Consider the following 27,672-nt stretch of genomic DNA (forward strand, 5'->3'; position numbering starts at 1 on the left):
CCACTCACTTGCTCTCTCTCTCTCAAATAAATAAATATTTTTTAAAAGGTTAAGTCAGTAATGGGGTGGCTGGGTGGCTCAGTCGGTTAAGCGTCTGCCTTGGGCTCAGGGCGTGATCCCAGGGTCCTGGGATCGAGCCCTGCATCGGGCTCTTTGCTCTCCTCGGGAGCCTGCTTCTTCCTCTCCCACTCCCCCTGCTTGTGTTCCCTCTTTCGCTGCCTCTCTCTCTGTCAAATAAATAAATAAAATCTTAAGAAAATAAAAAAATAAAAAAAGTAAAGAGGGATCAAATAACATTTCGTCTTCAATTTTTCACGACTGGATTTGGGGTTTTTGAGGTATGTAGATTTTAGTGTTTTTATCACTTCATTTTTATCTGTGAATTTAGACTCGATCCCAGAACGCTGGGACCATGACCTGAGCCGAAGGCAGATGCTTAACGACTGAGCCACCCAGGCGCCCCTATTTGATCGCTCTTTAAAGCAGAATACGCTGGTGGTATCATTGTGTCTCAAGTGTGTTTTTTTCCTATCAAACTTTCGAGAAAAAGCTTTTCCTGGCTCTACCCTAGCCAGGGAATGGTGAGAAGATAGATTTGTGAGATATCTTCAAATATTTTCCGCTGACGAGGCCTTCTGGCTTTTTTGCAGGGACTGCTGTCTTTTATTTATAAGGAGCTAGAGCTCTCGTTCCCGAAGCATTTCCGGTTTGTCCTCCAGTTCTCTGGTTTTATCTCGTTCAGATGGAGAGTCTGACGCAGCATTTCCTGTATCAGTTTTGGAAGCGTCGTGTTGATACTCCACATGTTAGGAAAGTCAGCGAGCAGCGTAAGAATTATTCTTGCGACAGGGTTTTGCTTTGTCTGCCTCCCTGCAGTGTCTGAGGACGACTCGAGACGCAGTTCACATTGCAAGGGTTTTGGGTTTTGGGTTTTGGTTTTTTTGACGTCGTGATTGTTTCCTTTGTAAAACATATACAAAAATTGAGACAGACACAGAAATTCCGTGCCTCACCTCAACAGTGACTAACTCGTGGCCAATCTTCCTTCCTCGTCACCCTGCACCCCCCCCCCGGCCCCCAGCTGGATTCTGTCGAAGCTGATCTTAGATACCGTATCATTTCGTCTGTCGTTCCTTCCCTGTACATCTCCCAGTGAAAAGGGCTCTTTAAAAAGCACAGCTGTGGTTCTGTGATTACACCTTAAGAATTGATCATTTCTCACTGTCCTAAAATATCCAGCGTTTGGATTTCCCCAGTTGTCTCGTACTTTTTTTTTTTTACACTTTGTATGAGATTTCAGATCTTAAAAATTCTGAAATAAACATTTTGGACCAAGGTGCAGGATTTATGAATAGACCCTGGCAACCACTGGGCAGAAGGGTCTAGACAAATGGGCCAGACCCTGCTTTGGGGGTTCAGAGCGTGGTGGGCAGTGGAAGACATTTAGTTCTTCAGCAAACACGCAATCAACAGCGATACCACGCCCGGTCCTGGCCTGGGCACCGTGGACCTAGCAGTGAACCAGGCAGACGCGGCCAGTCTTGCCAGCGGGGAGCCAGGGCAGTTCACGGTGAAGTTTGCCCATGGGATGGTAGAGACTTTTGCAAGTGATACTTGAGTTTAGCCTTGAAGAATGGGGAGAATTTCATCAAGAAGAGAGAGCGGAGGAAGAGATGTCCCACTTGTCGTAAACGGCAAGGGCAAAAACATGGCGCGTTCAAGGACCAAGAAGAGTGATGGGGTGTGATGGGATGTGGGGCCTGTGGCAGGATTGGTGGGAGGTGATGCAGAGGCTGGGTGGGTTGTGGAGGGCTTGAGGATATGCTAAGGAGCAGGGTCTTCTAGGCCCTTCAGGAGGAGACCCATGACTCTGTCATAGGAACCTGAAGTTTGGACCATGGGTTAGGAGAGCAGAGCCTTGTAGGAACTATGAAGAGTTATTTGGATTTGCAAGCCCTTCCTGGAGCCCTGCACGAGACCAGGAGTCCCGCATGCGGGGCCAGGCCTGTGTCTGTCTTCAACTCCATGGATCCCCGGGGCTGGCGTGGAGCGGGGCACACCCAGAGGGCTCACCATGTGTCCGGGGACTGATGACCTCCCGGTGGTCCCAGTGCAGGGCACTCTTGCCCACCCCCCCTTCACCATGGTCACGACAGAGGGAGCCCCCTAAACTGTGGCTGGGGGAAATGTGGCGGCTTTTCCCAAATGGGTTAGCTGTTTGGTTTTATGCACCTGCTCCCCACTTAACCCCAAATGGGGGACTGCAAGGCCAGGGTTGCCCCTGGGCCAGCAGGTACGATGGGGCACATGGAGGGAGGCTCAGATACGAGATTCTCGGGCGTGTATATGAGGAAAGGCTGGTATTCGCACACTGTGGCTCACAAAGGTCATTTCTCCGAGACTTGCCGAGGGCTCGCTGATTTCCCTTTTAACAGCCTTGTTGCTTTGGCGGAAAAAAAATTATGCGTGCTCATTGTGGGCCAACTCCGGGGTCCTAGAAACGGAGGAGGAAGGGAGTAGAGCCCGTCCCTAGGGCTAACCACCACCATCTAGAGGGAGCCTCTGCGAATGCTTGGGGGCACTTCCTTCCAAACAGTTTTCTGTCCCTAAACACAAGCAGTTAAATGTAACACGGTTTTATATGGATGGTGTTACAAGATTTATGTTGCTCCATAACCTGCTTTTTTCATTTAACAACCTGTCGTGACACCGTTTCCTGTCAGTAACCACAGATCGGTAACGTTTTTAATAGCCGTGCGGTGCAATTCCACGTGGCTGTGCCGTGACAGCCGGCCAGAAATTTGGATTGTCTCCAACTTTTCACAATGTGCTAAAGAGTATCGTTCAGCTTTTTCAGACGCGCGCTAATCGCCTAGCAGTCACTATCTAGAATAGCTGGGATGGCTGGAACAAAGAAGAGGCTTGGTTCACTCACCCAGTCCTAAAGCCACGCTGGGAGGTCACCATGGCAACCTCTCCCCGCAGGTGGAGCGCCCATTAGCGACACCTCCAGCCAGAGAGGTGGGTCAGAGCCCAAAAGAAACAGTTTATTTTTAAGCAAAATTCTATAGCCGGGGCAGGAGGGCTTGAGGACTTGTTAACGCAGAACTGAGACGGGTTAGGGTGCAGGGGCATTAATAGTCACTTTTTATTGAGTGCTCGTTATCTGGTAGATACGCGGGTGTTTCATCCTCGCAAGAGTCATTGATACTTTCATTGTCCTCATTGAACTGATAAGAAAATCCAAGTCGAAGAGATTAGTCGATCAGTCCAAGGGCACACAGGAAATGATGGAGCCAGGATTTGAAATTATCTTGCATCCACCGCTCAGAATTCTCCTTACTATACCTTGCGGTGCCAGCCTCTCCCCCATCAGCATCCCTGTGCTGTCCGGTCCTGACTCCCCACCTCCAGCGCGTTCGTTCCCACTGCTTTCAGATGGTGCACACTGAGCCTGCCTGTGGGCTCTTCTCCAGGCTCCCTCCCCTGCACCACCTCCGTGCTGAACTACGGACAGCTCCCCGAATGTGCACTCCGCGTCCCTCCACGCCTGGCTCCTGCTGCAGCCTCAGTTTGGAGCCGGCTCTCCTCCATGGATGCTGCGCTCCTGTTTACTCTCCCAGACTTAGCTGAAGCTTTCTGTCTTCAAGAAGTCTTTCCTGACTCCCTGCTGTGATGCCTGTCCTCTGCGATCCGCCCCCCCCCCCCCCCCCCGCCAGAAGCAGCTGACGGTTCTAACCATTGCATGTGTTTCATGTCACTTGTCAGTGCCGAGCCCCTGCACTAGAATGTGAGCTCTTAAGGGTTGGAAGGGTCCATCCCCATGTCCTGTGTAGTCTCGGACACGTAGTGGGTGTTCAGTAAGTGGGTGCTGAATGAATGAGTAAATGGCCAGGCATACTCCTGTCCACTCTCCATTTCTGCTCCTTGCCCCGGGCAGCTCTCCACAGGGGAGCAGAGGGGTGACTTTAACCAGGCATGTTGGGTGAGCGCCCTGTCTACCAGCTGCTGCTCCGAGCTTCCCGGCCTCTCACCTGGCTGGTTCCCCAACATTGCCCGTCAACACCGGCCCCTAGCCTCCACCCTCCTCCAGACCACTCACCCCTTTCTCTCACAGTTCCTTATCTTGCCCTGCCAGGGAAACCGAGGCACTGGGCGAATTCTCTAGATCACTGCTCCTGCTTCCCCCCCCCCCAACTCTGTCAGTTCTGCTCCATCAGTCCCACGAACCTGACTTCTTCTCATCCCTTGGATCTTCTGTCTGCCCTTCTCCGTCTGGAGGACCTTTGAAAATCATCTCTCTCTGCCTCCTATATCAATCTGTACCCTGATGTCTCCTTCAAGATGCGGTCACGTATTTTCAACCTGCAAATCTGTGCAAATCAAACTCAACTGAAAACTGCCTTGGTGCTCCTCCCTCCTTCGTGGGCGTCCCTGTTTCCCAGCCCGTGGGACATGGCACTCGGAGACCCTGGCTGACTCTGTCTGTCATCAGACACCTGACCTTGATCACCGGAGCCCCAAACGCAGAGCTCGGGGCCAAGCCTGGCAGGTGGGGGGGGGGTTACCAGGAAAGAAGGAACAGCAAGTTGTAGCTATTTGTGAACTTGACCTTCAGATTTGTCAAGAGAAACTGGAGTCCAGGTTTTTCTACGAGTTGCCTTGATTTTTTGATGTTGCCCGACATTTGTTTTTCTTAATAGACTTTCTTCTTTTTACAGCAGTTTTAGGTTTTTAAAAAAGTTGTGCAGGAAGTAGAAGGAGTTCCCAGCGCCCCCTGCCCGCCCAGCCCCTTCCCCTTTGATTAATAGCTTCCATTGGCGGGGTACATTGGTTACAACCGACGGACCAACACGGATACATTGTTAACTGAGAGGCGTGGTCACGTCAGGGTTCACGCTGCTGTGCGTTCCTGTTGTACGTTCCCTGCGCTCTCGCCGGTGTATAATGCCCTGTATCCACCTCTACTGTAACATGCGAGCGATTTGATTTTTTGTTGCCTCTTATTGTTAAAACAGTTGAGAAGCCCAGAGCCTCTGCTTTCTATACTTTCATCCCACCGCACGCTTCCTGTTCATTTTCTCTTCCCCGCCCTGGGCTCAGCTCTTCTCACCTTTCTGGCCCGGGAAGCTTCCTGTCCCCGCACAGGGATGGTGCGCTGTTCTCTCGTCTCTAGCCGACTGGGAGCTCCTCGAGGCAGTCAGAGAAGTCTGAAAGCCCAGCAGTCAGCAGCCCCCCAGTGCCTAGGACAGGCCTTGAGGGCTTTGGGGTTCACTGTGTGCTCGGACATGCGCTGGGTCTGGGGTTTCCAGGGAAACTGATTTGGGTGCAGCTGAGAACGGGGAGAGGGCAAGCATGTGGCAGGTGACAGAGAGCTGGGCAAATCTCAAGTCTTGGTGGCTGTCGGGAGGGGAGAGGAGGTACCCCAGCAAGTACAGCTCTACAAGGAGGGAGCTGAGGACACACACGACTGGGGGGGGGGGCGGGATGCAGCAGGAGTGAGCGAAAGTCTCTAGAGGGAAGGGAAGGAGGTGGGGGCCCATCGTGAGTGGGATTAATGCCCTTAGGAAAGAGGCCCGAGATGCTTCCGTTGCCCTTGCCCCTGTGAGGACACGGCTGTGAGTGAGCAGTCTGCAACCGGAGGAGGGCCTTCCCTATAACTGGACCATGCTGTCCCCCGATCTTGGACTTCCAGCCTCGGGCACTGTGGGCGAGAAATGTTTGCTGGGTTGTTTTTTTTTTTTTTTTTTTAAGATTGTATTTATTTATTTGTCAGAGAGAGAGAGCACACACAAGCTGGGGTGCAGCAGGCAGAGAGAGAAGCAGGCTCCCCACTGAGCAGGGAGCTCGATGCGGGGCTCGATCCCAGGACTCTGGGATCACACCCGGAGCCGAAGGCAGATGCTTAATGACTGAGCCACGCAGGCACCCTTGGAGAAAATAAATGTTTGTATTAATACAAACATAGCCCAGCGATGGAGCAGACTGTAAAACTCACGAGCTTTTTTTAGATACTTTTTTCTTTGATAAAATACGCATAATATAAAATTTACCATTTTAACCATGTTTTGTTTTTTTTTAAGTAGTCTCCACACGGGGCTTGAACTCACGAGCCTGAGAGCAAGACCTGAGCTGAGATCAAGAGTCAGATCCTTAACCGACTGAGCCCCCCAGGCGCCCACCATCTCAACTATCTTTAAGTATTAAGTTCAGTGACATTTCTTATAGTCACGTGTCATACAAGCATCCTCACCGTCCATTTCCAGCACGTTTTCATCATCACCCATTAAACAGCAACGTCCCATTTCCCTCTCTCTCTAGCCCCTGGCTAGAACCTCTGTTCTGTTTTCTGCCTATAAATTTGACACCTCCAGGTACCTCTTGGAAGTGGAATCATACAGCATTTTTGTCTAGCTTATTCGCTTCGCATGGTGCTTTGGGGGTTCAGCCATGTGGCAGCACGTGTCAGAATCGTACTCCTTTTGAAGGCTGAATAACAGCCACTTGCTTGCATGTACCGCGTTGTGTGCCGTCATCTGCCGATGGACGCCTGGGTTGTTTCCACCTTTTGCCTATTGTGAGTACTGCTGCTCTGAACATGGGGGCACGGCTCTCTGTTTGGTGTTTGGTCCCTGCTTTTAATTCCTTTGGGTATATATACCCAGAACTGGAATTTCTGGATCCTATAGTAATTCTCTGGTTAATTTTTTGAGGAACCGCCATACTGTTTTCCAGAGTGGTTGCACCATTTTACATTCCTACCAGTGATGCCCTAAGTTCCAATTTTTCTACATCCTCATCAACACTTGTTCCTTTTCTTTTTTGATAATAGCCATCCTAATGGGGTGAAGTGGTATCTCACTGTTTTGACTTAACGTTTGCCTCATGACCGGTGCTGCTGAACCACAGGTTTTCAAGTGCATATCGGCCATGCGTGTGTGTTCCTTGGAGAAATGTCTGCTCGAGTCCTTTGCCCATTTTTGAATTGGGTTATTATTGTTGTTGAGTTGTAGGAGTTCTTTATATATTCTGGATATTAATCTCATCGGGTATATGGTTTGCAGTATTTTCTGTTTTTCACTTTCTTGATGGTACCCTTTGATGCACAAAAAGTTTTGATTTTCGTATGCATTTTTAAGGTAAAGCAAGAGTCTGAAGGAGGCTTGGGGCTGCTCTTAGACTCTGTCCACCCCTCTCCCCCACCTTCCCTAGAGCATATTCAACCCTCTGTGGTGGCGAGGACCGTTTAGTGGTCCTCTGGGAGGGGCCTTCTGGCACAGGGATGGGATGGAAACTCTGCCCCTGTTGCCTCCTGGACTCTGTGCTGTTTTCTGTTCAACATGAAGGAGACCCAGACAGGTGCCCCAGGGGAAGGAGGGAATCAGAAGAAGTGGGCTGACCATGCAGTATGGGCAGAAAGGGGCCGCCCGTCCTTTCTCCGGTCCTCCCCACTGTCCTCTCATGAAACCTGAACTCCCTCTGCAAACATTGCTTCTTTGGGTCAAATGTATGACTTCTTGTCTGAAATGTCATTGATGAAATTCATGCCTCCGGTGGTAACTGGGATTAGACCTCTCGGGAGCTCCCTGATCTCATGTTTCTAGTTTTTGAAAGCAAGTATGGGAATAAGTCCCTACCAAACAGCCGCCTTTGTTTTTGCTACATATGCCTGACTATGAGTTTTTTGTTTTCCAGCATAATTTTTTTTTTTTTCAGAAAAGAGGAAGTGGCATAATAGTTGGGTCCATCCAGAGTTTTTCACATTTGGGGCCACTGCATTCCTTTATTTTGAACAATTGGCTGGCTGTATGGGCTGTTTGGGGGAGACACAGTGACCCGAAACATCCATGCTTGTTTGGGATCCTTCCGGAAGGCACCTGACACACACAAGCAACTGACAGAGACAGAAGATGTAATACAGTTGGAGATTTAGGCAGAAAGCGTAACCCAGATCGAGATTTATTCCCAGGGACGTGGCCTCCCATTGTAAGAGCTGGTTTCGTTATAAAGGAGACCTTAATGATCCTTTTCAAGAGCAGAGTTGGAAGATTGGGGCGCCTGGGTGGCACAGCGGTTAAGCGTCTGCCTTCGGCTCAGGGCGTGATCCCGGAGTCCTGGGATTGAGCCCCACATCAGGCTCTTCCACTGGGAGCCTGCTTCTTCCTCTCCCACTCCCCCTGCTTGTGTTCCCTCTCTCTCTGGCTGTCTCTCTCTCCATCAAATAAATAAATAAAATCTTTGGGGGAAAAAAAAAAGGAAGATGGAAAGAGTAGCCATTGTGAACTGACCCAAGCCAATCGCTCATTTACAGTTTCTCTATGTCATCAATTCCTATGGTGGTGGTGGTTTACGAGCTCTGAAATCAGGATTCATTTCCAATCAGTGACGTCATCTCCTGATTAGGATTGGCAGCATTTTTCCCACTGGTGCACAACATAGTGGTGTGATTTCCAGCTGACAGTGACTGAGAGTATGTTGAGATGCAGTGGTGGGCTCCCTCAGTGTTTAGAGGTACCTGAGAGCGAGGGGACCCCCACACCCTCATGGCCAGGTGGCACAGGCATGGCGCAGTGAGTGTCAGGCTGAGTCCCCCCGCCATCCACATAGTTTTCAGCAGGTGCAAAAGCAGAAGGACAGCCTGTTCTGCGGGCAGGTGAAGTCCCAGCTCGACGCTCTTTTAGGAACACTTCGGCGCACCTTTTCTGGAAGCACGTGCAAGGTTGATGCAACATTTGGCAAGGGGCCTGCGTCAGCTGGACTTCTCCTTGGTTTTAGGCCCCTCTGTCTTCCCTACAGGGCTCCCCTGGGCCATTCAGAGGAGAGCCACTCTGGGGAATCCCGTTGCTGTCCCTGCTCACGTGAGAGGAAGGGCGCCTGGGCAGTCCTTCTCATCACCTCCCACGTCTTCTGTTCCACTCATTTCTCCAGTTAAACAGCACCCATTGTGCTAATTCACAAACCCTTTGGTGTGGATCAGAAATAACCCCCGTTGAACCAAAGGTGTGGCCTCTGGACTGAGAGCGTATGGTTAGTCTTTCAACCCAGGGGTATGGGTTAAACCTAACAATTTTGTATCACGCTATCTGTGTGAAGTGTTTGAAAGCAAATCATGGGCCGGATAATAATAGCAAATGAATACTTCCGACTCAGGATACATTTTGTAGCAGCAGCACTGAACACAGCTTCTCTAAAGTATAGACTTTGGGGACGCCTTGGTGGCTCAGTCAGTTAAGGGCCCTGACTCTTGATTTCTTGATTTCAGTTCTGGTCATGATCTCAGGTCGTGATCTTAGGGTTGTGAGATGGAGCCCCATGTCAGGCTCAGCGCTGGGCGTGGAGCCTGCTTACGATTCTCTCCCTTCCTCTGCCCCTCCCCCCCACCACATGTTCTCTCTCTCTTTAAAAAAAAAGGCAGTCTTCAAATAATTTATATGGAAATGAGAATATTTTTCACTTGAACTATATTAGGAATTCCAAAATGTGGCCGTAGTTATGAAGATACTGTTATCAAAGGTGCATGTGAAGATTTTGAAGACGCTTATTTCTTTGAGATGTGAGTGGAAAACGCAGTATTGTAAAATTAATATGTTGGATCTAGGAAGGGATTCTAATATGTCTGGCCACATTAGTAAGCTAGGGTTAGAGAGAGATTGTGTACTCGTTCATTTGCATCCCTAGAAGTTATACGTTTTTTGGACCCTCTCGTTGGGAAAATAGCCCGTCAACTTCTATTCAGCCTCCTCCTATGTAGACGTATTTGGAAGGTTACAAGTTTTGCCAGCCAAGTCCTCAAGGCCTGGGATCCACAGCATATAGGATGAAATTTCTGGGGGGTAGGGCCCTCCAGGAATATGGATGGAGCGCTAGCCTGAGAGGGATGAGGTGGTCAGGTGCAAATTTCACCTTGTATTAATTTTCTTTGGTCTTAAATCTGAGAGGACTAGCTGGAAATCTGATGGTGATTTTGTTGTGATGCTTTGGCTTAAAAAAAAATGTTGTTTAGGGCTATTTCAAGAGAACTTGGCAGGTCTTAGAGAGCATGTTATAGCCCATTTCCCCCCTTTTAAGCTGTTTTAAAACATATTTTTAAGCTGTAGCACCCTCATGTAAATGAAATCTCACATGGAATGCCAATATACCATTGAAATATTGGCAAAGCTCCACGTTGTGTCTCTAATGGGAACTGTCCGAAGCCTTTTTGTTTTATTCACTCTTGTTTCTAGGCCTCTGTAGACAGAGACAGCAGGCCAAGCTGCTGTTTGAAATACTGGAAATTACACTCTGGTTTTTATAGTGTTGGTGAAATGAGGAGCTTGGCGTGTGATGGGAACTGAAAAGACCAGTGGGTTCATTTGATGTTCAGTTTTATCTGCCGTGATTAAGAATGGATGCAACGTATGAATCATCAGCCACGCTTTCTGACTTTCCATGACCATCCAGGGATGTCTCACGATTTCGACAGACAGAAAGTTTACGTTTCAGATGCAACCTAACAATGGTTTAACGGAAGAGTTCCTGCTTCCTTGGCACGAAGTCATGACACAAGAACTCTCCCGGTTTTGAAAGAGCCACATGGAGTCTTACTGGAGAGTTTGTGTCAACCTGATGAACAGACAAGGAGGGACATCCTTTAGCCGCTGGCTTATAAACATCATCGTACACACTCTGCATTGTCCGTCTTCTCTCTGTTACGAAGGGAAATGAAGACCCAGTGTTCTGTGCTAGCTCTTCATAACCTTGATTCCGAGTCCGTTCTCTTCTGAAAAGGAAACTTACGAAACCAGAAATCAAATCCCAGTTCTACCCGCCACTAGCTGTGTGATCTCGGGCAAGCCCCATAGCTTTTCCACGCTTCCATTTTCCTGCCTGTAAAACAGAAGATGAATTTTCCTCTCTGAAAATGAATAATAATAGCAGGTGTTTGTCGGACCCTGCCTTTATGGCAGGCCCTTTACATGGATTCTGTCCTTTAATCCTAACGACACTCCCACGAAGAAAGTACTACAGTTATTTCCGTTTTACGGATAGGGAAACCGAGGCACAGGAGTTAATGTTCCTTGCCCGGGGTTGCATGGGAAATGACGGACCTGTCTTTGAACGCAAGTGGCTTGAATCCAGCCCCCAGGCCCTTACCTGCCCTGCCTCGCCTCCTGAGATGGCCACAGTGGGGGTGAATGAGATGGGCCAGGGAGCAAGGTGACAGGTATGGGCTTGGTGCAGAGGGTAAGAGTTTCCCTCCTTCTCAGGGTGACTTGTGCTAGCTAGTTGGGTGTCTCGTCTCTTTCTTTATACGTTTCTTGGGAACAGTGATGGTCTTATTCGTCTTGTTTCCCTGTGCAGTGAAAGAAGGGCATGGTATGGAGGATGCCTACTTCCCTCCATTCAATGTGTTACAAACTGATACAATTTTTTTAAAGATTTATTTATTTATTTTAGAGAGAGGGAGAGCCAGCGAGCATGAACAGGGGGAAGAAGGGCAGAGGGAGAGGCAGAAAGAGAATCCTTGAGCTGACTCCCCGCTGAACGTGGAGCCTGACGCAGGGCTCGATCCCAGGACCCTGAGATCATGACCTGAGCAGAAACCAAAAGCCAGCCGCGTAATTGACTGCGCCACCCAGGTGCCCCAAACCCATACAATTTTTGTATCTGTAAAATTCTCACCTTGTCACAGCTGCAGCAGCCCACAGAGAATCCTCAGCTACGCATTTAGACTTACCCCTGCTTGTCACATGATAAACACGCAGCAAACAGTGGCTGCGTGAAGAAATGGGTGACTCATACGCTACTCTCATTACCCCTTATGTTTGTAGTTTAGTCTGGTCATCCTATCGGGATGGTGTGCGCTGGGAGGGTAGGGGACCATTCCTTTTCCTTGTCTTGCCCGTGACATTGAGGCCAGTCGAGGGAGAACCAGAGGACCAAGGCGGGCAGGTCTGTGGAGAACAGCCTTGGTCCCATTATCGTTGGAGGATTTCCTGGTGTGCCTGAGGTCCCCCAGTAACGGACCTCTGCCTTGTGTCCTGCCACGGGGTGAATTTGGGGTGCTTTGGAGAGTGTGGGAATCTTGGTAATTAGGCTTGCAAATCCGAGAGAACCAAGGTGTGTTGTGGCCTGCTCCCGTCGATGTTGTTTGCAAAGAATTAACATTTATTTTCTTGAACCTAGGTAAAATGTGCTTTAAAAAATTATTTTCTTTAAAATCTTTAAAAAAATAAATAAAATCTTAAAAAATAAATAAATAAAAAATTATTTTCTTAAAAAAGTATTTTCTTTATTATTCTGTAACTTGGAAATAGTACACAAGTTTTTATGCTGGTAAAATACACACAACGAAAAATTGACCATTTTGACCATTTTCGAGTGTATAATTCAGTGACTCACAGTCAGAATGTTGCGCACCCATCACCACCACCCATTTCTAGAACTTTTTATCATCCCAGACAGAAACTCAGTACCCCTTAAACAACCACACCCCATTTCTCCGCCAGCCCAGCCTCTAATCTACTTTTTGTCTGTGTGAATTCGCCTACTCTATGGACCCTGCAGAAGTGGAATCATACAACAGTTGTCCTTTTGTGACTGGCTTGTTTCCCTTCGTGGAGTGCTTTCAAGTTTCATTGATGTGGTAGCACAGATCACAATATCATTCCTTTTTGAGACTGAATAATATTCCATTGTGTGCATAGACCATGTTCTGGTACGTTGTCTACCCGTTCATGGGTAGACACGTGGGTTGTTTCCCCCTTTGGACTATTGTGAATAATACTTACAACAATGGTTTTAAGAAAGAAACAAATTGGGGCGCCTGGGTGGCACAGCGGTTAGGCGTCTGCCTTCGGCTCAGGGCGTGATCCCAGCGTTATGGGATCGAGCCCCACATCAGGCTCCTCCGCTATGAGCCTGCTTCTTCCTCTCCCACTCCCCCTGCTTGTGTTCCCTCTCTCGCTGGCTGTGTCTCTGTCAAATAAATAAATAAAATCTTAAAAAAGAAACAAACAAACAAGTTTATGGCACTGGAACATAAATGCAGGGCAGTTTGCTACAGAGCTCCAGAGAATAACACACAGAACATAAAGAACTATAATAAGCAGCAAAAGTATAAAACCACAAAGACCAAAACACACTTTACATTCAGAGGACGAGCGCCATTGCTTTAATGAGTGGTGTTGAACACACATTTTGCTGAAGGCCCAGCACAAGCCAGGCCTACACCGTGGGTTTCCAGCCATCCCGGGAGGGTCCTCTCCAAGCGCAGGGCGGGTAGCTTTGCTTGCAGGCAGAGGTGGGTGGTGTCACACGAGAGGTACGGGCAAGGTCTCCCCGCCTGCAGAGGCAGGGACAGAATTCCTCTGGGGGAGCTCTGGGAGGGTGGCAGATCTTGGCCCAGTGATGATGGGAGCAGGGGAGGTGTTAACCAGGGTAAATTCCTGGTGCTGCTCGCTCTTTGCTAAGCCCAGCTTGCATGTTTCTGTTGCTTAGGCCTGTCCTGAGGGCTTTGGGTCCCTCTAGCTCACATCACTCAGAGCTGTTAAGCAGTCTTAATCCTGCATTTGAACAACCATGTTACTGGGAGTTGCTGTGTCTCCAACAAGGGCCTTGGATTTGCTTGTCTGGTTCTTGTATGTGTCTCAGGGCAACAATGCCCCCGTCGGCCTTCTGGAAGAGCTGCTTTTCTTTGGGTGATCTGGGGCATGGCCCTCGTTCTCTTCTGCCCACTGAGTGGACACAGACTTGGGATCACACGGTCTGCCCAGGGGCAGCCCGCGACGCAGTGGGCTCCACCTGTCCCCTAGCTGAGCAGCCTGGGAGAGGTCACTCCACCCCTCTTGTCCTGATGTCCGACGTGAGGGGACCCGGTGGCCTCCACGGCCCTTCCGGCTCTACAATTTTATGATCGCCCATAGTATGAGTTCATGCCCTCCCTCCAGCCCTCTTGGAATAAATGACTCAGCGGTCTGATCGTTCTGCTGCTGTTTTTAAGGAAGCCTGATTATTTTGCCATCACAAGCAAGTGTTTGTTCCGTGGTTAAACAATCTGACAGTCTCGATCCAGCTGGAGTTGGGCTGAGGCTGACGATTTCTCCACGCTCCTCTTCCAGGGAAGCAGCTCGGGCACTGGCTGGCCACAGGCACCCCGGGCCATGTCACATCTCTGAGCCGGTGACGGGGAGCAGCTGTCCACCCCCGGCCTTCCCAACCCAGCTTCGAGATGCTGAGCTTGAAGCTCCCCCGGCTGTTCACCATCGACCAGATGCCCCAGGTACGCGCCGTGGGTCCGGTGGTGGAGTTGCGGGCAGCGATGAGAGGGCATGGTGTGGTCTCTGCCCCGGGGGGTGCCGGCTTTGTCTTCAGCCAGCAGCCTCCCCAACCCCTGGAAGTAGAGCCTCCCGTTCCCCCCACCTACGGTGAACCTGGAAATGGGAGGGATTCTGAGCCTGCTGTCATTGTAACCCTTCCCTGTGACGTCCATCTGTTTATACATTCGAGCCGGAGACACATGGAGCCAGTGGCACCCGGCTGGGCAGTTTTCTTTGGGACCCTTCCCTGGGTGCGTGAAAGCAGGCCAGGGGCCAAGTCACCTCGGATGTGTGGCTTTGCCCTTGTCCTTATCACTGGCAGGACACTCGGGCCCCGTGTGGCTTGGGGCGAGGAGGAGGGTGGTCTCGTGGGCCCTAGCCTTGGCCCCATCGTGGACTCCTGGGCCCGGGAACTCATGTGCAGCCACCCCGAGACACCTGCGTGTCAAGCTGGCGCACCCCCCTTCCCCGGCGGAGAAGGCATCGTTTCATATACACCCTTGTCGCCGTGTCACATTCCGTTCCTTTTGACTGAAGGGCAGCAAGTGTTATTTCAGGGTGGCAAGTTTGGTCTGGAGGATGCCACAGACTGAGGGGAGACCTTTCCACGCAGCTGCCTGCCAAGCCCCTCCGACCTACCTTGGAAGCCTAAGTCCTGGGCGCCCTCAGCCCCGAGCATGGAGATGGGGAGCGGGCAGACCGCCGGGCTCTGTCCCGAAAGCCTGTGCGGCTGGGGGGCGGCAGGCAGGTGGCACTGGAGGATGATGGGGCACGAGCTGTCTGGTGGGAAGAGACGAGGGACAAGGCAGGTGGCCTCCAGGACGCCTCCTGTGTTCTCCCAGGGCCCTGTCTCCTCCTGGTGGGATTCTACTCACAGACCACTAGTGGCTGCGATTAGTGGGAGCACGGGGTGATTCTTTGATTCACTCACTCACGGAATTGTTCTTGACAGCCTGCTATGTGCAAGGTGTTACTCCATGCCGGGCTCAGAATAATCTCACGCAAGTCCTGCCCCTAAGGATTTTAGAATATGGACGAATGCTTCTGTTGCCAAGTGCGTCCTGAAAGAACCAGAGGGGAGGTCGGTCACTTCCATCACGGCGGAGGAAGGGCTCAAGGAAGGCCCTGTGATGGGGGAGATCTTTTTTTTTTTTAAGATTTTATTTATTTGAGAGATAGTGAAAACGAGAGAGATCCCAGAGGGAGAGGGAGAAGCAGACTCGCCGTTGAGCAGAGAGCCTGATGCAGGGCTCGATCCCGAGACCCTGAGATCATGACCTGAGCTGAAGGCAGATGCTTAACCCACTGAGCCACCCAGGCGCCCCAGGGGGGAGATCTTTAAGATGGGTTGACAGTGGGTAGGATGTGGGAGGTGGGGCGAGCAGAGCAGGTGGAAGGCCCGGTGTGGGCAAAGGCCTGGACACAGGGAAGCCCCAGGCAGACGTGGGGACTCTGGGAGAGGGATTATGGGTGCTGCTGAGACGTCTCCCTGGGTGTTTCGGGCAAGGCTGCGTTCAGAGCATGTGCACAGGAAAGACGTGAAAGGGAGGTGACGGTCTCAGTGGGTACTTTGTGGGCCTCTGAAGTGTGGGGATCCTGAAGACGAGGACCAGAAAACCCCAGAGCCCTAAAGAGGAACATGTCTCCTCCAGGGTTTCATAGACAGTGGAGGCGACAGTATCCTTTTTAGTAAAATGGCACCAGCCAGAGGCAGAGAACCAACATCCCACTTCACATCCACCATTTGCTTCGAAACCTTCTTTGGGTGTCTGCATCCACGACTGGGCTTTGGGGCCCCATGTTCAAGGTTCCTGCAGCCACAGAGCAAACAGTGGCTCTGCCTGCCTGAAGGGTACTTTTATTTGAGGAATTGCTGGGGGAGGGAGTCAGAAATGTTTGTTGTTAAAACAGGTGCTAGTCTGTTGAGAAAAATGCGTACATAATTTGCATGAATATTTAGAATAGACTTCCTACGATGCTAAGCTTACTTTCGGTGGGCTCTTTGGGTTCTGATACCCAGTGTGTGGAGTGACCTTGGGCAAGATACTTAATCTTCCTACCTCAGTTTCCGCACCTGTAAAATGGGGTGATGGGAATACCTGCTTCCTGGGGTTATGGTAATGAGATGGCCCATGTGAAGTGTCCGGCACATGGGGACCAGTCAGTAATGTCGGCTGCCGTTACCATCATCAGCTCTTCATACAGAGGCCCTGGATAGCATCTCCTTTGGTATATTAAGGAGCCGTGTAGACTGGGCCACTTCCCCACTCTCTCTGAGCCTCAGTTTCCTGATCTGTAAAAGGGAGATAATACCTGTTAATTTAGTCTCACAGGGCTACTGTGAAGATCCAAGAAAAATGAATTGGAACAGCGGGATTGTTAGGAAAGAGAGGAAGCACAGCCAGATGCTGTGGTGTTGGGTAGGTGGGCTTGGGCACTGGGGAACGAGGAGCCCACTCACTAGACAAATGGTTTCTCCAGCTCAGGGTTTCTCAGGGATCACCACCATCAGAATCATCAGGAGCTTATTAAAATACAATATGAATGGGCCCCTGGGTGGCTCAGCGATTAAGCATCTGTTTTTGGCTCAGGTCATGATATTGGGGTCCTAGGATGGAGCCCCGTGTGGGGCTCCCTGCTAAACCATGGACTCTGCCTGTCCCTCTCCCCCCACCCCCCAACTCTCATGCTCTTGCTCACATGCGCTCTCTCTCTCTCAAATAAATAACTAAGATCTTAAAAATATATATATATACTAGGAAGCATGATGGCAGGCATTTTTATATTGGTCTTGATTTTAAGGAGAAGGAATGCTTTCAGCATTTCATCATTTAAAATAATGTAGCTCTGTGTGTATGTATGTAAATACCCTTTATCGAGTCAAGGATGTTCCTTTCTACCCCTTGTTTTCTAGGATTTTTTTCCTTTAATTAGGAATGAATTTTACAGAACCGTTTTTTTCCTCTATCAGTGTATCTTTTGAGATGGTCGTGTATGATTTATTTAAGTTATTACTGTGGTGAATTACACTGACCAATTTAATAATGTTGTCAACCTTGCATTTAAATAAAACTTGATCATGATGAAATATCTCTTTAATCTATTGCTGGAATCAGCTAGTGTTTTGTTTGGGAACCTTAAGATTTTTTTTTTCTTTTTTACTTGAGAGAGAGAGAGAGCAAGCATGAGCAGGGGGAGAGGCAGAGGGAGAGGGAGAATCAGACTCCCTTCTGAGCAGGGAGCCAGGCACTGGGCGCGGGGCTCGATCGCAGGACCCTGGGATCACGACCTGAGCCAAAGGCACTCTTAACCAACTGAGCCACCCAGGCGCCCCTGTTTAAAGGAGCGTTAAATCTGGGGTGCCTGGGTGGCTCAGTCGTTAAGGGTCTGCCTTTGGCTCAGGGTGTGATCCCAGGGTCCTGGGATCGAAACCTGCATCAGGCTCCTGGAGCCTGCTTCTTCCTCTCCCACTCCCCCTGCTCGTATTCCCCCTCTCGCTGTCTCTCTCTCTCTCTCTCTGTCAAATAAATAAATAAAATCTTAAAAAAAAAAAAAGAGTAAAGGAGGCTTAAATCTAATGAGTTGACTTGTAATGTTTCCTTCAAATACTGCCCTTGCCTGGATTTGGGCTAAGATTGAGCCAACCGCAAGGAGTTGGAGAGCACTGCCTGTTTATTCTATGGAAGACGGCACAGTGTTAGAACATGTCCTGGGCGGGTGGTAGGACGGACCTGCACGATTGTCCCGCAGGGCCCCCACCCTGAGCACCGTTGCCTGCTAAGCCACGAGAACGGCAGCCTGTGGAGCGGTGGACTCGACAGCTCATCTTGCAGCTGAATTTTCTTTTTAGAAAGATTTTTTTTATAACAGCTTTGTTGAGATTTAATTTACATACCATAAAATTCATCCTTTCAAAGTACACAGCCTGGGGGGTTCAGGATGGTGACATACACAAAGTCTGTTGCACAAACTCTCACCACGGTCCATTTTAGAACAGTTTCATTACCCTAGAAAGAAACTCTGTACCCATTAGCAGTCCTTTCCTACTTGCCATGGCAACCGCTGATTTACTTTCTGTCTCTATGGCCTTGCCTCTTCTCAGGATTTCGTATAAACGGGATCGTATAGTAGGTGGCCTTTCGCAGATGCCTCCTTTCACTGCACATAAATGTTTTCAAGGTCCGTGTATCAGGACTTCATTTGTTTTTGTGGCTGCGTAATATTCCATTGTATGGACGTACCGCTATTTGTTCTTCATCCATTAGTTGATGGACCCTTGAGTTTCCAGTTTTTGGCTCTTACAAAAAATGTTGCTATGAACATTCGTACACACGGTTTCGTATGAACATGTTTTCAGTTCTTTTAGGTACACGCCTAGGAGCAAAATGGTGGATCACGTGCTCAGTCTATGCTGAACTATCTTTTTTATTGTAGTAAAGTGCATTTTACATAAAATTTACCATCTTACCCAATTTGAAGTGCACAGTTCAATGGTATTAAATATATCACACTGTGGGATGCCGGGGTGGCTCAGTTGTTAAGCATCTGCCTTCGGCCCAGGTCATGATCCGAGGGTCCTGGGATCGAGCCCCACATCGGGCTCCCTGCTCAGCGGGGAGTCTCCTTCTTCCTCTCCTTCTGCCGTTGCCCCTGCTTGTGCTTTCTCTCTGTCAAATAAATAAAATCTTCAAAAATATATATATATATTTACATTGTGGTGCACGAGCACCACCACCTATCTTCATAATTCTTTTTATCTTGTAAAACGGAAATTCTATACCCATGAAACAATAACTCCCCATTTCCTCCTCCCCCTGGCTTCTGAAAACTATCCTTCTACTTTCTGTCTTTATGATTTTGACTATTCTAGTACCTTCTATAAGTGGAATCATACACGTCTTTTTGTGACTGGCTTATTAATTCCACTTAGCATAATGTTCTCAAGGTTCATGTGGTTTATGTCAGGATTCCCTTCATTTTTAAGGCTGCACGATATTCTTGTATGTATCTCCCAGGTTTTGCTTATTCACTCCCTCAACGGTGGATCCTGGATTACTTCTGTGTTTTAGCTATTGTGAATAATGCTGCTGTGAACATAGGGGTACAAATATTCCTTCAAGATCTTGCTTTCAGTTCTTTCGGGTATATACCCAGAAGTGGAATTGCTGGATCATTTGGTAATTCTATATGTAATTTTTTGAGGATCCACCATATTGTTTTCCGCAGTGGCTGCACCATTTTACGTTCCCACCAACACTTCACAAGTTCTCCAGTTTCTCAACGTCCTTGTCAACGCGTGTTTTCTGGTTTTGTTTCTTTGGGTTTTTTCGATAGTAGCCATCGTGCTGTGTAGGATGTAGTTTGGATTTGCATTTCCCTAATGATTAGCGAGGTTGAGCATCTTTTCAAGTGCTTATTGGCTGTTCATATATCTTCTTTGGAGAAATACCTGTTCAAGTCTTTTCCTCATTTTTTTTTTTAAGATTGTATTTATTTATTTGACAGAGATAGAGACAGCCAGTGAGAGAGGGAACACAAGCAGGGGGAGTGGGAGAGGAAGAAGCAGACTCACAGTGGAGGAGCCTGATGTGGGGCTTGATCCCAGAGCACCGGGATCACGCCCTGAACCGAAGGCAGACACCCAACCGCTGTGCCACCCAGGCGCCCCCCTTTCCTCATTTTTAAATTGAGTCATTTGTCTTTTTGTTGTTGAATCGTAAGTGTTCTTTAGATATCCTGGATTTAAATCTATTCTCAGAGATGATTTGCAAATATTTTCTCCCATTCTGTGTACCATCTTTTCACTTTATTGATGGTATCTTTTGAAGCACAAAAGTTTTAAATATTGCTATTGTCTGTTTTTTAAATTGTTTTCTTCTTTGTGATTTTGGTGTCATATCTAAGAATCCTTTGGCTAATTCGAGGTCATGAAGATTTAGTCGTATATTTTCTTCTAAGGGTTTTATCTCTCACATTTAGGTCTGTGATTCATTTTTGAGTTAATTATTGTATGTGACGTGAGACAGGAGTCCAACTTAATTCCTTCCTCCCTCCCTGCCTCCCTCCCTCCCTTCCTTCCTTCCCTTTCTTTCCCTTCCATCCTTCCTTCCTTCCTTCCTTCCTTCCTTCCTTCCTCCCTCCCTCCCTCCCTCCCTTCCTTCCTTCCCTTTCTTTCCCTTCCATCCTTCCTTCCTTCCTTCCTTCCTTCCTTCCTTCCTTCCTTCTTTCTTTCTTTCTCTCTCTCTCTCTTGCTTTCTTCTTTTTATGTATATATATGTTGATATCTAGTAGTTCCAACATCATTTTTTATCTTGGCCCCTTTATTGAAAGTCAATTACTTCTAGACTCTAACTTCTGTTGATTTCTCAGTTCTTATGCCAATACCACACTGTCTTCATTACTGTAGATTTGTAATAAGATTTGGGAAATGTGAATCTTTCAACTGTGTTTTTCCTTTTCCAGATTGTTTTGGCCTTTTAGGGTCTCTTGCATTTCCATACGAATTTAAGGATCAGCATGTCAGTTTCCATAAAACAAACAAAAAGGCAGCTGGGATATATTTTAGGGATTGCATTGACTCTGTTGATCAATTTGGGGAGCATTACCATCTTAACAATATTAAGTCTTTTAATCCATGAACATGGGATATCTTTGCGTGTATTTAGGTCTTTAATTTCAGTGATATATTGTAGTTTCCAGTGCACAGGTCTCACACCATTAAAAGAGTTTGTTAAATTTATTCCCAAGCATTGCTTTGTTTTTGATATTGCGGTACATGGAATTATTCCCTTAAATTCATTTTCGGATCGTTCATTGCTAGTACACAAAAATAAAACCAAGTTTTGAATATCGATCCTACATTCTGCAACCTTGCTGAACTCATTTATTTGTTCTAATAGTTTTTTAGTGGATCCTTTAGGATTTCCTATATGTAAGATTATAGCACCTGCAAGTATAGTTTTGCATCTTGCTTTCCTATCTAGACACCTTTTACTTCTTTTCCTTGTCCTGTTGACCTAGCTGGAGCCTCCACTATGATATGGCATAGAAGCGGCAAGAGCAGACATCGTTGTTCCTGATCTTAGGGGGAAAGCATTCCATTTTCCACCACTAGGTATCTTAGCTGTGAGTTTCTCATAGATGGCCTTTATTGGGTTGAAGAAGTTAAAAAAATTTTTTAAAATATTTATTTATTTATAGAGTGGGGAGAGGGGAAGAGAGAGGGAAAGGGAGAGAATCTCAAGCAGACTCCCTGCTGAGTGTAGAACCCATCGCAGGGCTCGAGGTGGAGCTCCATGCGGGGCTCGATCTCACGCACTGAGACCATGACCTGAGCTGAAATCAAGAGTTGGAAGCTTAACGGACTGAACCACCCAGGTCCCCCTGAGTTGAAGTTTTCTTCCTATTTTCTTGAGTGTCTTCTAATCACAAAAGGGTGTTTGGTCTTGTGAAATGCTTTGTCTGTGTCTATTGACATAATCACGTGGTTTTGGTTTTTTCTCCTCTTTATTAATCTTGCCAGTTTGTCTGTTTTTTTTTTTTTAACATTTGAAAAGAGGCGCGTTTGTGGCTCAGTGGAGCCTATTATGTATTTTATATTTCTATTGTCTGTTATTTTTTATTATTTTCTTTCTGCTTTGGGTTCCTTTTGCTGTTTCTGCTCTAAGTTTTAAGGTTAATCACTCTGCTTCTAATGTAAGCAGCTGGATACATGTATTTCCCTCAAGTGTTGTTTTAACTGCAGACCACATGTGCTGTTTGAATTCACTTCTCATTGCCATTTTGATTTCTTATGTAACTTACAATTGCTTAGAAGTGTATGTGTGTGTTTTTTTAATTCCCCAAAGTCTGGAGTTTCTGTTATTGATTTAAATTAATTAATTGCAGCCTGAAAGTGTCATCCGTATCATTCCCAGCCTTGAAATTTGTTCAGACTAGCTTTACGGTTTAGCATATAATCAATTTTTATAAATCTTCTAAGTATGCCTGGAAATAATGTATAATCTTCAGTCGTTGGGGGCGGTATTGCAAATGTGTCCTGCAAGATCCAATATTTTTTATATTATTACTAATGTTATTCTGCGTGATCTATCTATCATCGAGATATGTTAAAATCTTCTACCATGATGGCAGATTTGTGAATTACTCCTTGTACAGAAGTCAATTTTTGCTTTATATATTTTGAGCTTGTGTTTTTTAGGTACATCCGAATTTACGTAAATATCTTCCTGGTGCAGTAAATTTCTTAATATTTTGTAGTGATTCTCTTGCTGTGTAGTAATGCTTTCTGTCTTAGAATCTGTCTCACAGTCATGTAGCGACTCCTCCAGCTTTACTGTTTTTGTTATTTGTCTGGTTTATTTCTTTCATTCTTTTGACTTTTAACCTCTCCCTGTCCTTATATATTTTTTAAAGATTTTATTTATTTATTCGACAGAGACAGAGACAGCCAGTGAGAGAGGGAACACAGCAGGGGAGTGGGAGAGGAAGAAGCAGGCTCCCAGCGAAGGAGCCTGATGTGGGGCTTGATCCCATAACGCCGGGATCACGCCCTGAGCCGAAGGCAGACGCCCAACCGCTGCGCCACCCAGGTGCCCCTGTCCTTATATTTTAACTGTGTCCCGTGTGAATGGCACACAGTTGGGTTTTATCTAGTTTGACAGTATTTGCCATTTAACTGGGCAGTTTAGTCTGCTTATATTTACAAAGATTACTGATATAGTTACATTTATTTTGATCGCCTTATGTGGTTGCTATTTCTTATTTTCTCTGTTGAGTTGTCCTTTCCTTTCTTGCTTTCTTTGGATTGAGTTTTACATCCTTATTTCCTTTTTCCTTTTAAGATCTGATGTTCTCCTCCGCTTGTTTTATAGTTAATATCTAGAAATATGCTCTGTATTTATTAGTTTAGTGGCTGTTCCGGCATTATAACATGAAGAATTGTACTACGCAGGAAGGGCAAGGTGTCAGCTGATCGCACAGAATGTTCTAGAATGGGGTGCGTCCTTCAGACTTGTCCCAAATGAGTAAAGGAGGCCAGGACTTCATATCCACTATCAGTGGCTGTGTGTGCTGCCCCTGGGCAGGGAGTACAATGTGGTCAGTGTAGTGGCCTTTGGTGAAAAGCAGTTTCCACGGAGGGATGGGTGGCTCAGTTCTGAAGGAGGGAAGGGTTCCCTGCTGAGGGCATCGTGATATCTACTACAAGAAGACACCCTGCTTTGAACTGACCTGGCCTAGATGTCGCATTGGGTAGTAATAGTCACGTGGCCCCAGCCTAACTGCAGAAAAGGCTGAGAACTGTAGGAAAGCAGATGGAATATTTGGTGAGCATCAGCTGTCCCTGCCACACCTCACTTCTTGGATCTGACCACTGGCAACATTCAGAAACTCCTAGAAGCTTATCAGTTTGTCTTCAAATATCATAACAAAACCGTTGTGTTTTTCTCTTTCTGGAGAAATAGTCTGTCTCTTATTTATTTATTTTTTTTGAAAAAAAGATTTTATTTATTTATGAGAGAGAGAGAGCAAGGATGGGTGGGGGGAGGGGCAGAGGAAGAGGGAGAAGCAGGCTCCCTGCTGAGCAGGGAGCCTGACGTGGGACTCGATCCCAGGACCCTGGAATCATGACCTGAGCTGAAGGCAGTTGCTTAACCAACTGAGCCACCCAGGCGCCCTTGGATTTTTGTATCTCTCTCTTAATCTCTCTGAACTGCTTTCTTTGGATCTGCTTTCAGTTCACTAATTTTCTCTTCAGCGAGATCTAGTCTGCTATTTATCCCTTCAATGACTTTTTATTTCAAGGTTTCTTAACTTCCAAGTTATATTAGGTTCCTTTTAAGTCTGTTCGTTTGCATTCGTATTTTTAAGCTGTTTATTTAAACATATTGACCATACTGATTTTATATTTCAGCCTCTATTCCTCGAGCCCTCTTTCTGCCAGCCACGGTTTTTGTGGTTTCTGAGGCCTGGTGTCGTTTGCATGCTCGTGTTAAAGTAGAAATCCTCCCGAAAGGATCTGTATTTGCTTTCGTTACGTACCTGAGGGAGCCGCAGAACTTTGACCTCTGTTTATTTGTGACCACTTTAATATTACTACTGGCGATTTCTTGGACCGTAGAGGTAGCGTGGATTTGGATCAGAAACTCTTTGAAATCTAGCCGATGGTTGTGAATTCTGGGGCCAGATTGTTTCGGAAAGACAATTTTCCTTATTGTCTCCTTCTGCCTGGTGAGATTTGTTTCACCTTCTCTCATCTTTAGGGTCCTAATCTTAATGGCAAGGCCTGCCTTTGATGGGCCTTGGGGTTCATCTCTTACTGGCAGAGCCTGGCAGCAGAAACTCTGGTGCTGAACGGGGCTCCTGGCTGCCCTCTGTTAGGGGCTTTGTGACTTTCTTGCTTTTGCTGTCTTCTCGCTGACACATTTATCCAGCACACGATGCAGAGTTCATCCAGCGTTTTAATTGGTTTAGTCAGAAGGATCTTTTGTGACATCTAATGGTCCATCATTCTTCCCAAGCTGGGAGGCCCCCAGCCATTCTTCCCGGTTCTTCCTCCATCACTCTGGGTCCAGGGATCTCTCCCTTCTGAGAACTCTGCTCACACTTAGCATCTCCATCAGCTAGAACAGTCGCCCGTTTCCCTTGGGTGGATGCAGTGAAGTGTGATGGGCATTTGGAAGCCAACAGACTGGCGTTTGCATCTGGGTTCTGTTATTAATAATGGCCTTGGAAACTTCTCCCATTGAGCTTCAGCTTCCTTACCTATAAAAGGGGGTTGACAGTCTTGACCGTGTAGTCCTCTCGTGATGATCCGATGAAACAGGGTCTGCTCCTACCGTGGGCTGGGTCTGAATCGGGAGAACCACGGAGACCACAGACTGTGTGTCTGAATGGGTAAGTCACGTACGGAGTTAGCAAACTGTTATATAGGATGGTTCTGTTCTCCCTTGACAAATATCCCTTCATAATCCCCAAAGAGTATATGTAGAGCTCTAATTTTTATATAGTGGAAGTCAGCAAAACATCAAAGATAACTAAATTTAATGATTGTTGCACATACCCGGATGTTACGTTGATGGTATTAGTGATGTTTGGGTGAGTAGCAAATTAAGACGCACATAATTTATAAATTACTACATGCTTATTCCATTCCATTTACTTTTTTGCCTTTACTTCAGTAAAATTATGGGTTATATTGCTGTAATCAACATTATCACGTAATTTGTGTTCTCTTTATAGTGATTCCAAATTAAACCTCTATTCTTGAGTCACTGAGTCTTAGTTTTGTTTTGTTTTTAATTAATTGCATTTGGGAGAAGCTTCTGCCAAGTTTCTGCTCAATTCTGCTAACTTAGAGCAACTGAAATTATCAAGAAATATTCTTAAAGCCATATTTAGAATCAGAAATGAACTATACATTTTATCAAGTTCAAACACAATGAGGTCGTAGATGATAATTACGATTAAAAAGAAAAATTATTTTTTAATCACATATAGGTTACCCTCTTCTATATGGCTCTTTTTACTCTCTCTTAACACAATATCTAGATCCGTAAAGTACTTAAATTTGATTTTTCTTTTTTTAAGAAAAAAGATACCATAAGGAAAACTGAAAAGAGCAATATTTTGCTTAGTCAAAATTATACTATAATCTATAATTCTCTGAAAAGTAATCTGTATGGAAGCTAATTTCAGGATTATTTGTATGTGAGTTTTCCCTTTCATTGTTCAGAGATGCTTGTGTTCCTTTTTTTTTAAGTTTTGTTTTATTTAAATGTCATTTTTGTTACATATTTCACATGTGGCTTCTTTGGTTTAGAAAAAGCCTATACCTACCTAAGATAATAAATGCGTACTTTGAATCCCTTTAAAAGTGAAATGGCCAAACCTTCTGAAAGCTTTTGCTAACAACATCCCATAACGAATACGCGTGAAGCGCTCAGACTCAAAGTTAATGTCATTTCCTCCCCAAGACGGGGCTTGCTCTCTATTTGAGGACCCTCCCTTTCACTGATTTCTTTCCATCATCTTGCATCTTGTCTAGATGAAATCTAAGAATGTAATGGCATTTACTTGGCATTCCCATGGTGTGAATCGGAGTAGTTTATGGTCAGGTTTGAGATGCGTTTCAGCAAGATGTCCCGCACTGGAGAAGCTTCGGAGAATGTCACACATCATCTTTGAATTGTTCCAAAGGAAGTCATCAGTCCTCCTAGTAAGAAGCTGAGACCGCATGTTGCCATTTATTTCCAGCTCTCAAATTGCTTTTGGATTTCGGGTCGAATTCTGACCTTGTATTAGTTTCCTCTTGTTGCCAGAACAGATTACCACAGACTTGGTGGCTTTAAAAAGAGGGTAAATTTATTATCGTACTGTTGTGGAAGTTAGAAAAGTGACATGACTTTCACGCGGCTAAAATCAAGGTGTTGCTGGAGGCTCTAGGGGCGAATCCGTTTTCTTGCCTGTTCCAGCTTCTCGAGAGCACCTGCGTCGGCAGCTCCCAGCCCCTGCCTGCCTTCAATCCCGCAGAGGGGTGTCTCTGCCCATTCCTCTATGGCCTCATCACCCTCTGCCCGTCTTCTTCTGGCCCCTCCTTCCGCTTTTAAGGACCCTGGGATTACACCAGGCTCACCCGGATAATCCCGATCATCTCCCTATTTTAAGGTTAGCTGATTGCAGTTTTAATTCCATCTGCAACCTTCATTCCGCTTTGCCACGCTAACCTTACATAGTCACAGTTTCTGGAATCAGGGTGTGGACAGCTTTGGGGGGCTGTAATTCTGCCTGCCACAGACTTTCCGATCGTGTTATACTGTTACCACAGCTTAGCCCATGGCAGATTTTTAAATCAGTGCCTAAAATTGAAAATTGTTTTCCTGGTTCTTAAATCAAAGACCGCATTTTTACAACAAATGGGAAACCGATGGGATGCGCCTGTGTTTCAGCGTCCTTCCTTGCTTCTTCTGTGGGTCTGTGCTGTGTACGGTGCTGGTCATTCAAGGGGACTTTTCACCCTGGTACACCCCACCTGAACACCCCCACCAGCAATATTAATTTTTTAAGACATTTTATGTCTTTTTGTCACTTTATTGTCTATTAAATTGCTAATATCCTTTGGATCCTCCGTCCTAGATAGTGAGATGTAATTTGGTTAATTACTTTTTAGCCATCTTTTATGTGCAGCCAGGAGAAATGTAGCTTCGTTTCCTGTAAATATTGGGGCACGTGTACAAAAAGCATCCTTCTTCTTGACTCAACATCAGAGGCTTATTTTTTAAAAACACGACACCGATGTTCTCAGCGACATTCACCTGTCATTGCTTAGTACCGACAACGGTCGGCTATGACTTCAGCCTATTTTGTAGTTCGAGTA

At 46.7% G+C, this 27,672-nt stretch overlaps 1 protein-coding gene across 1 annotated transcript in view; it reads left to right on the forward strand.

Moving 5' to 3' along the window:
* Positions 1-27,672, forward strand: part of PAQR5 (progestin and adipoQ receptor family member 5) — a 72,639-nt gene that overhangs the window by 17,799 nt on the left and 27,168 nt on the right. The window contains exon 2 of the mRNA XM_026478401.4: positions 14,100-14,260. Coding sequence (XP_026334186.1) covers positions 14,210-14,260 — 51 coding nt within the window. The 5' untranslated portion in view covers positions 14,100-14,209. The remainder of the gene's footprint in view (positions 1-14,099; positions 14,261-27,672) is intronic.

This window comes from Ursus arctos, unplaced genomic scaffold (assembly GCF_023065955.2).
Source record: "Ursus arctos isolate Adak ecotype North America unplaced genomic scaffold, UrsArc2.0 scaffold_28, whole genome shotgun sequence".
Classification (NCBI taxonomy): domain Eukaryota; kingdom Metazoa; phylum Chordata; class Mammalia; order Carnivora; family Ursidae; genus Ursus; species Ursus arctos.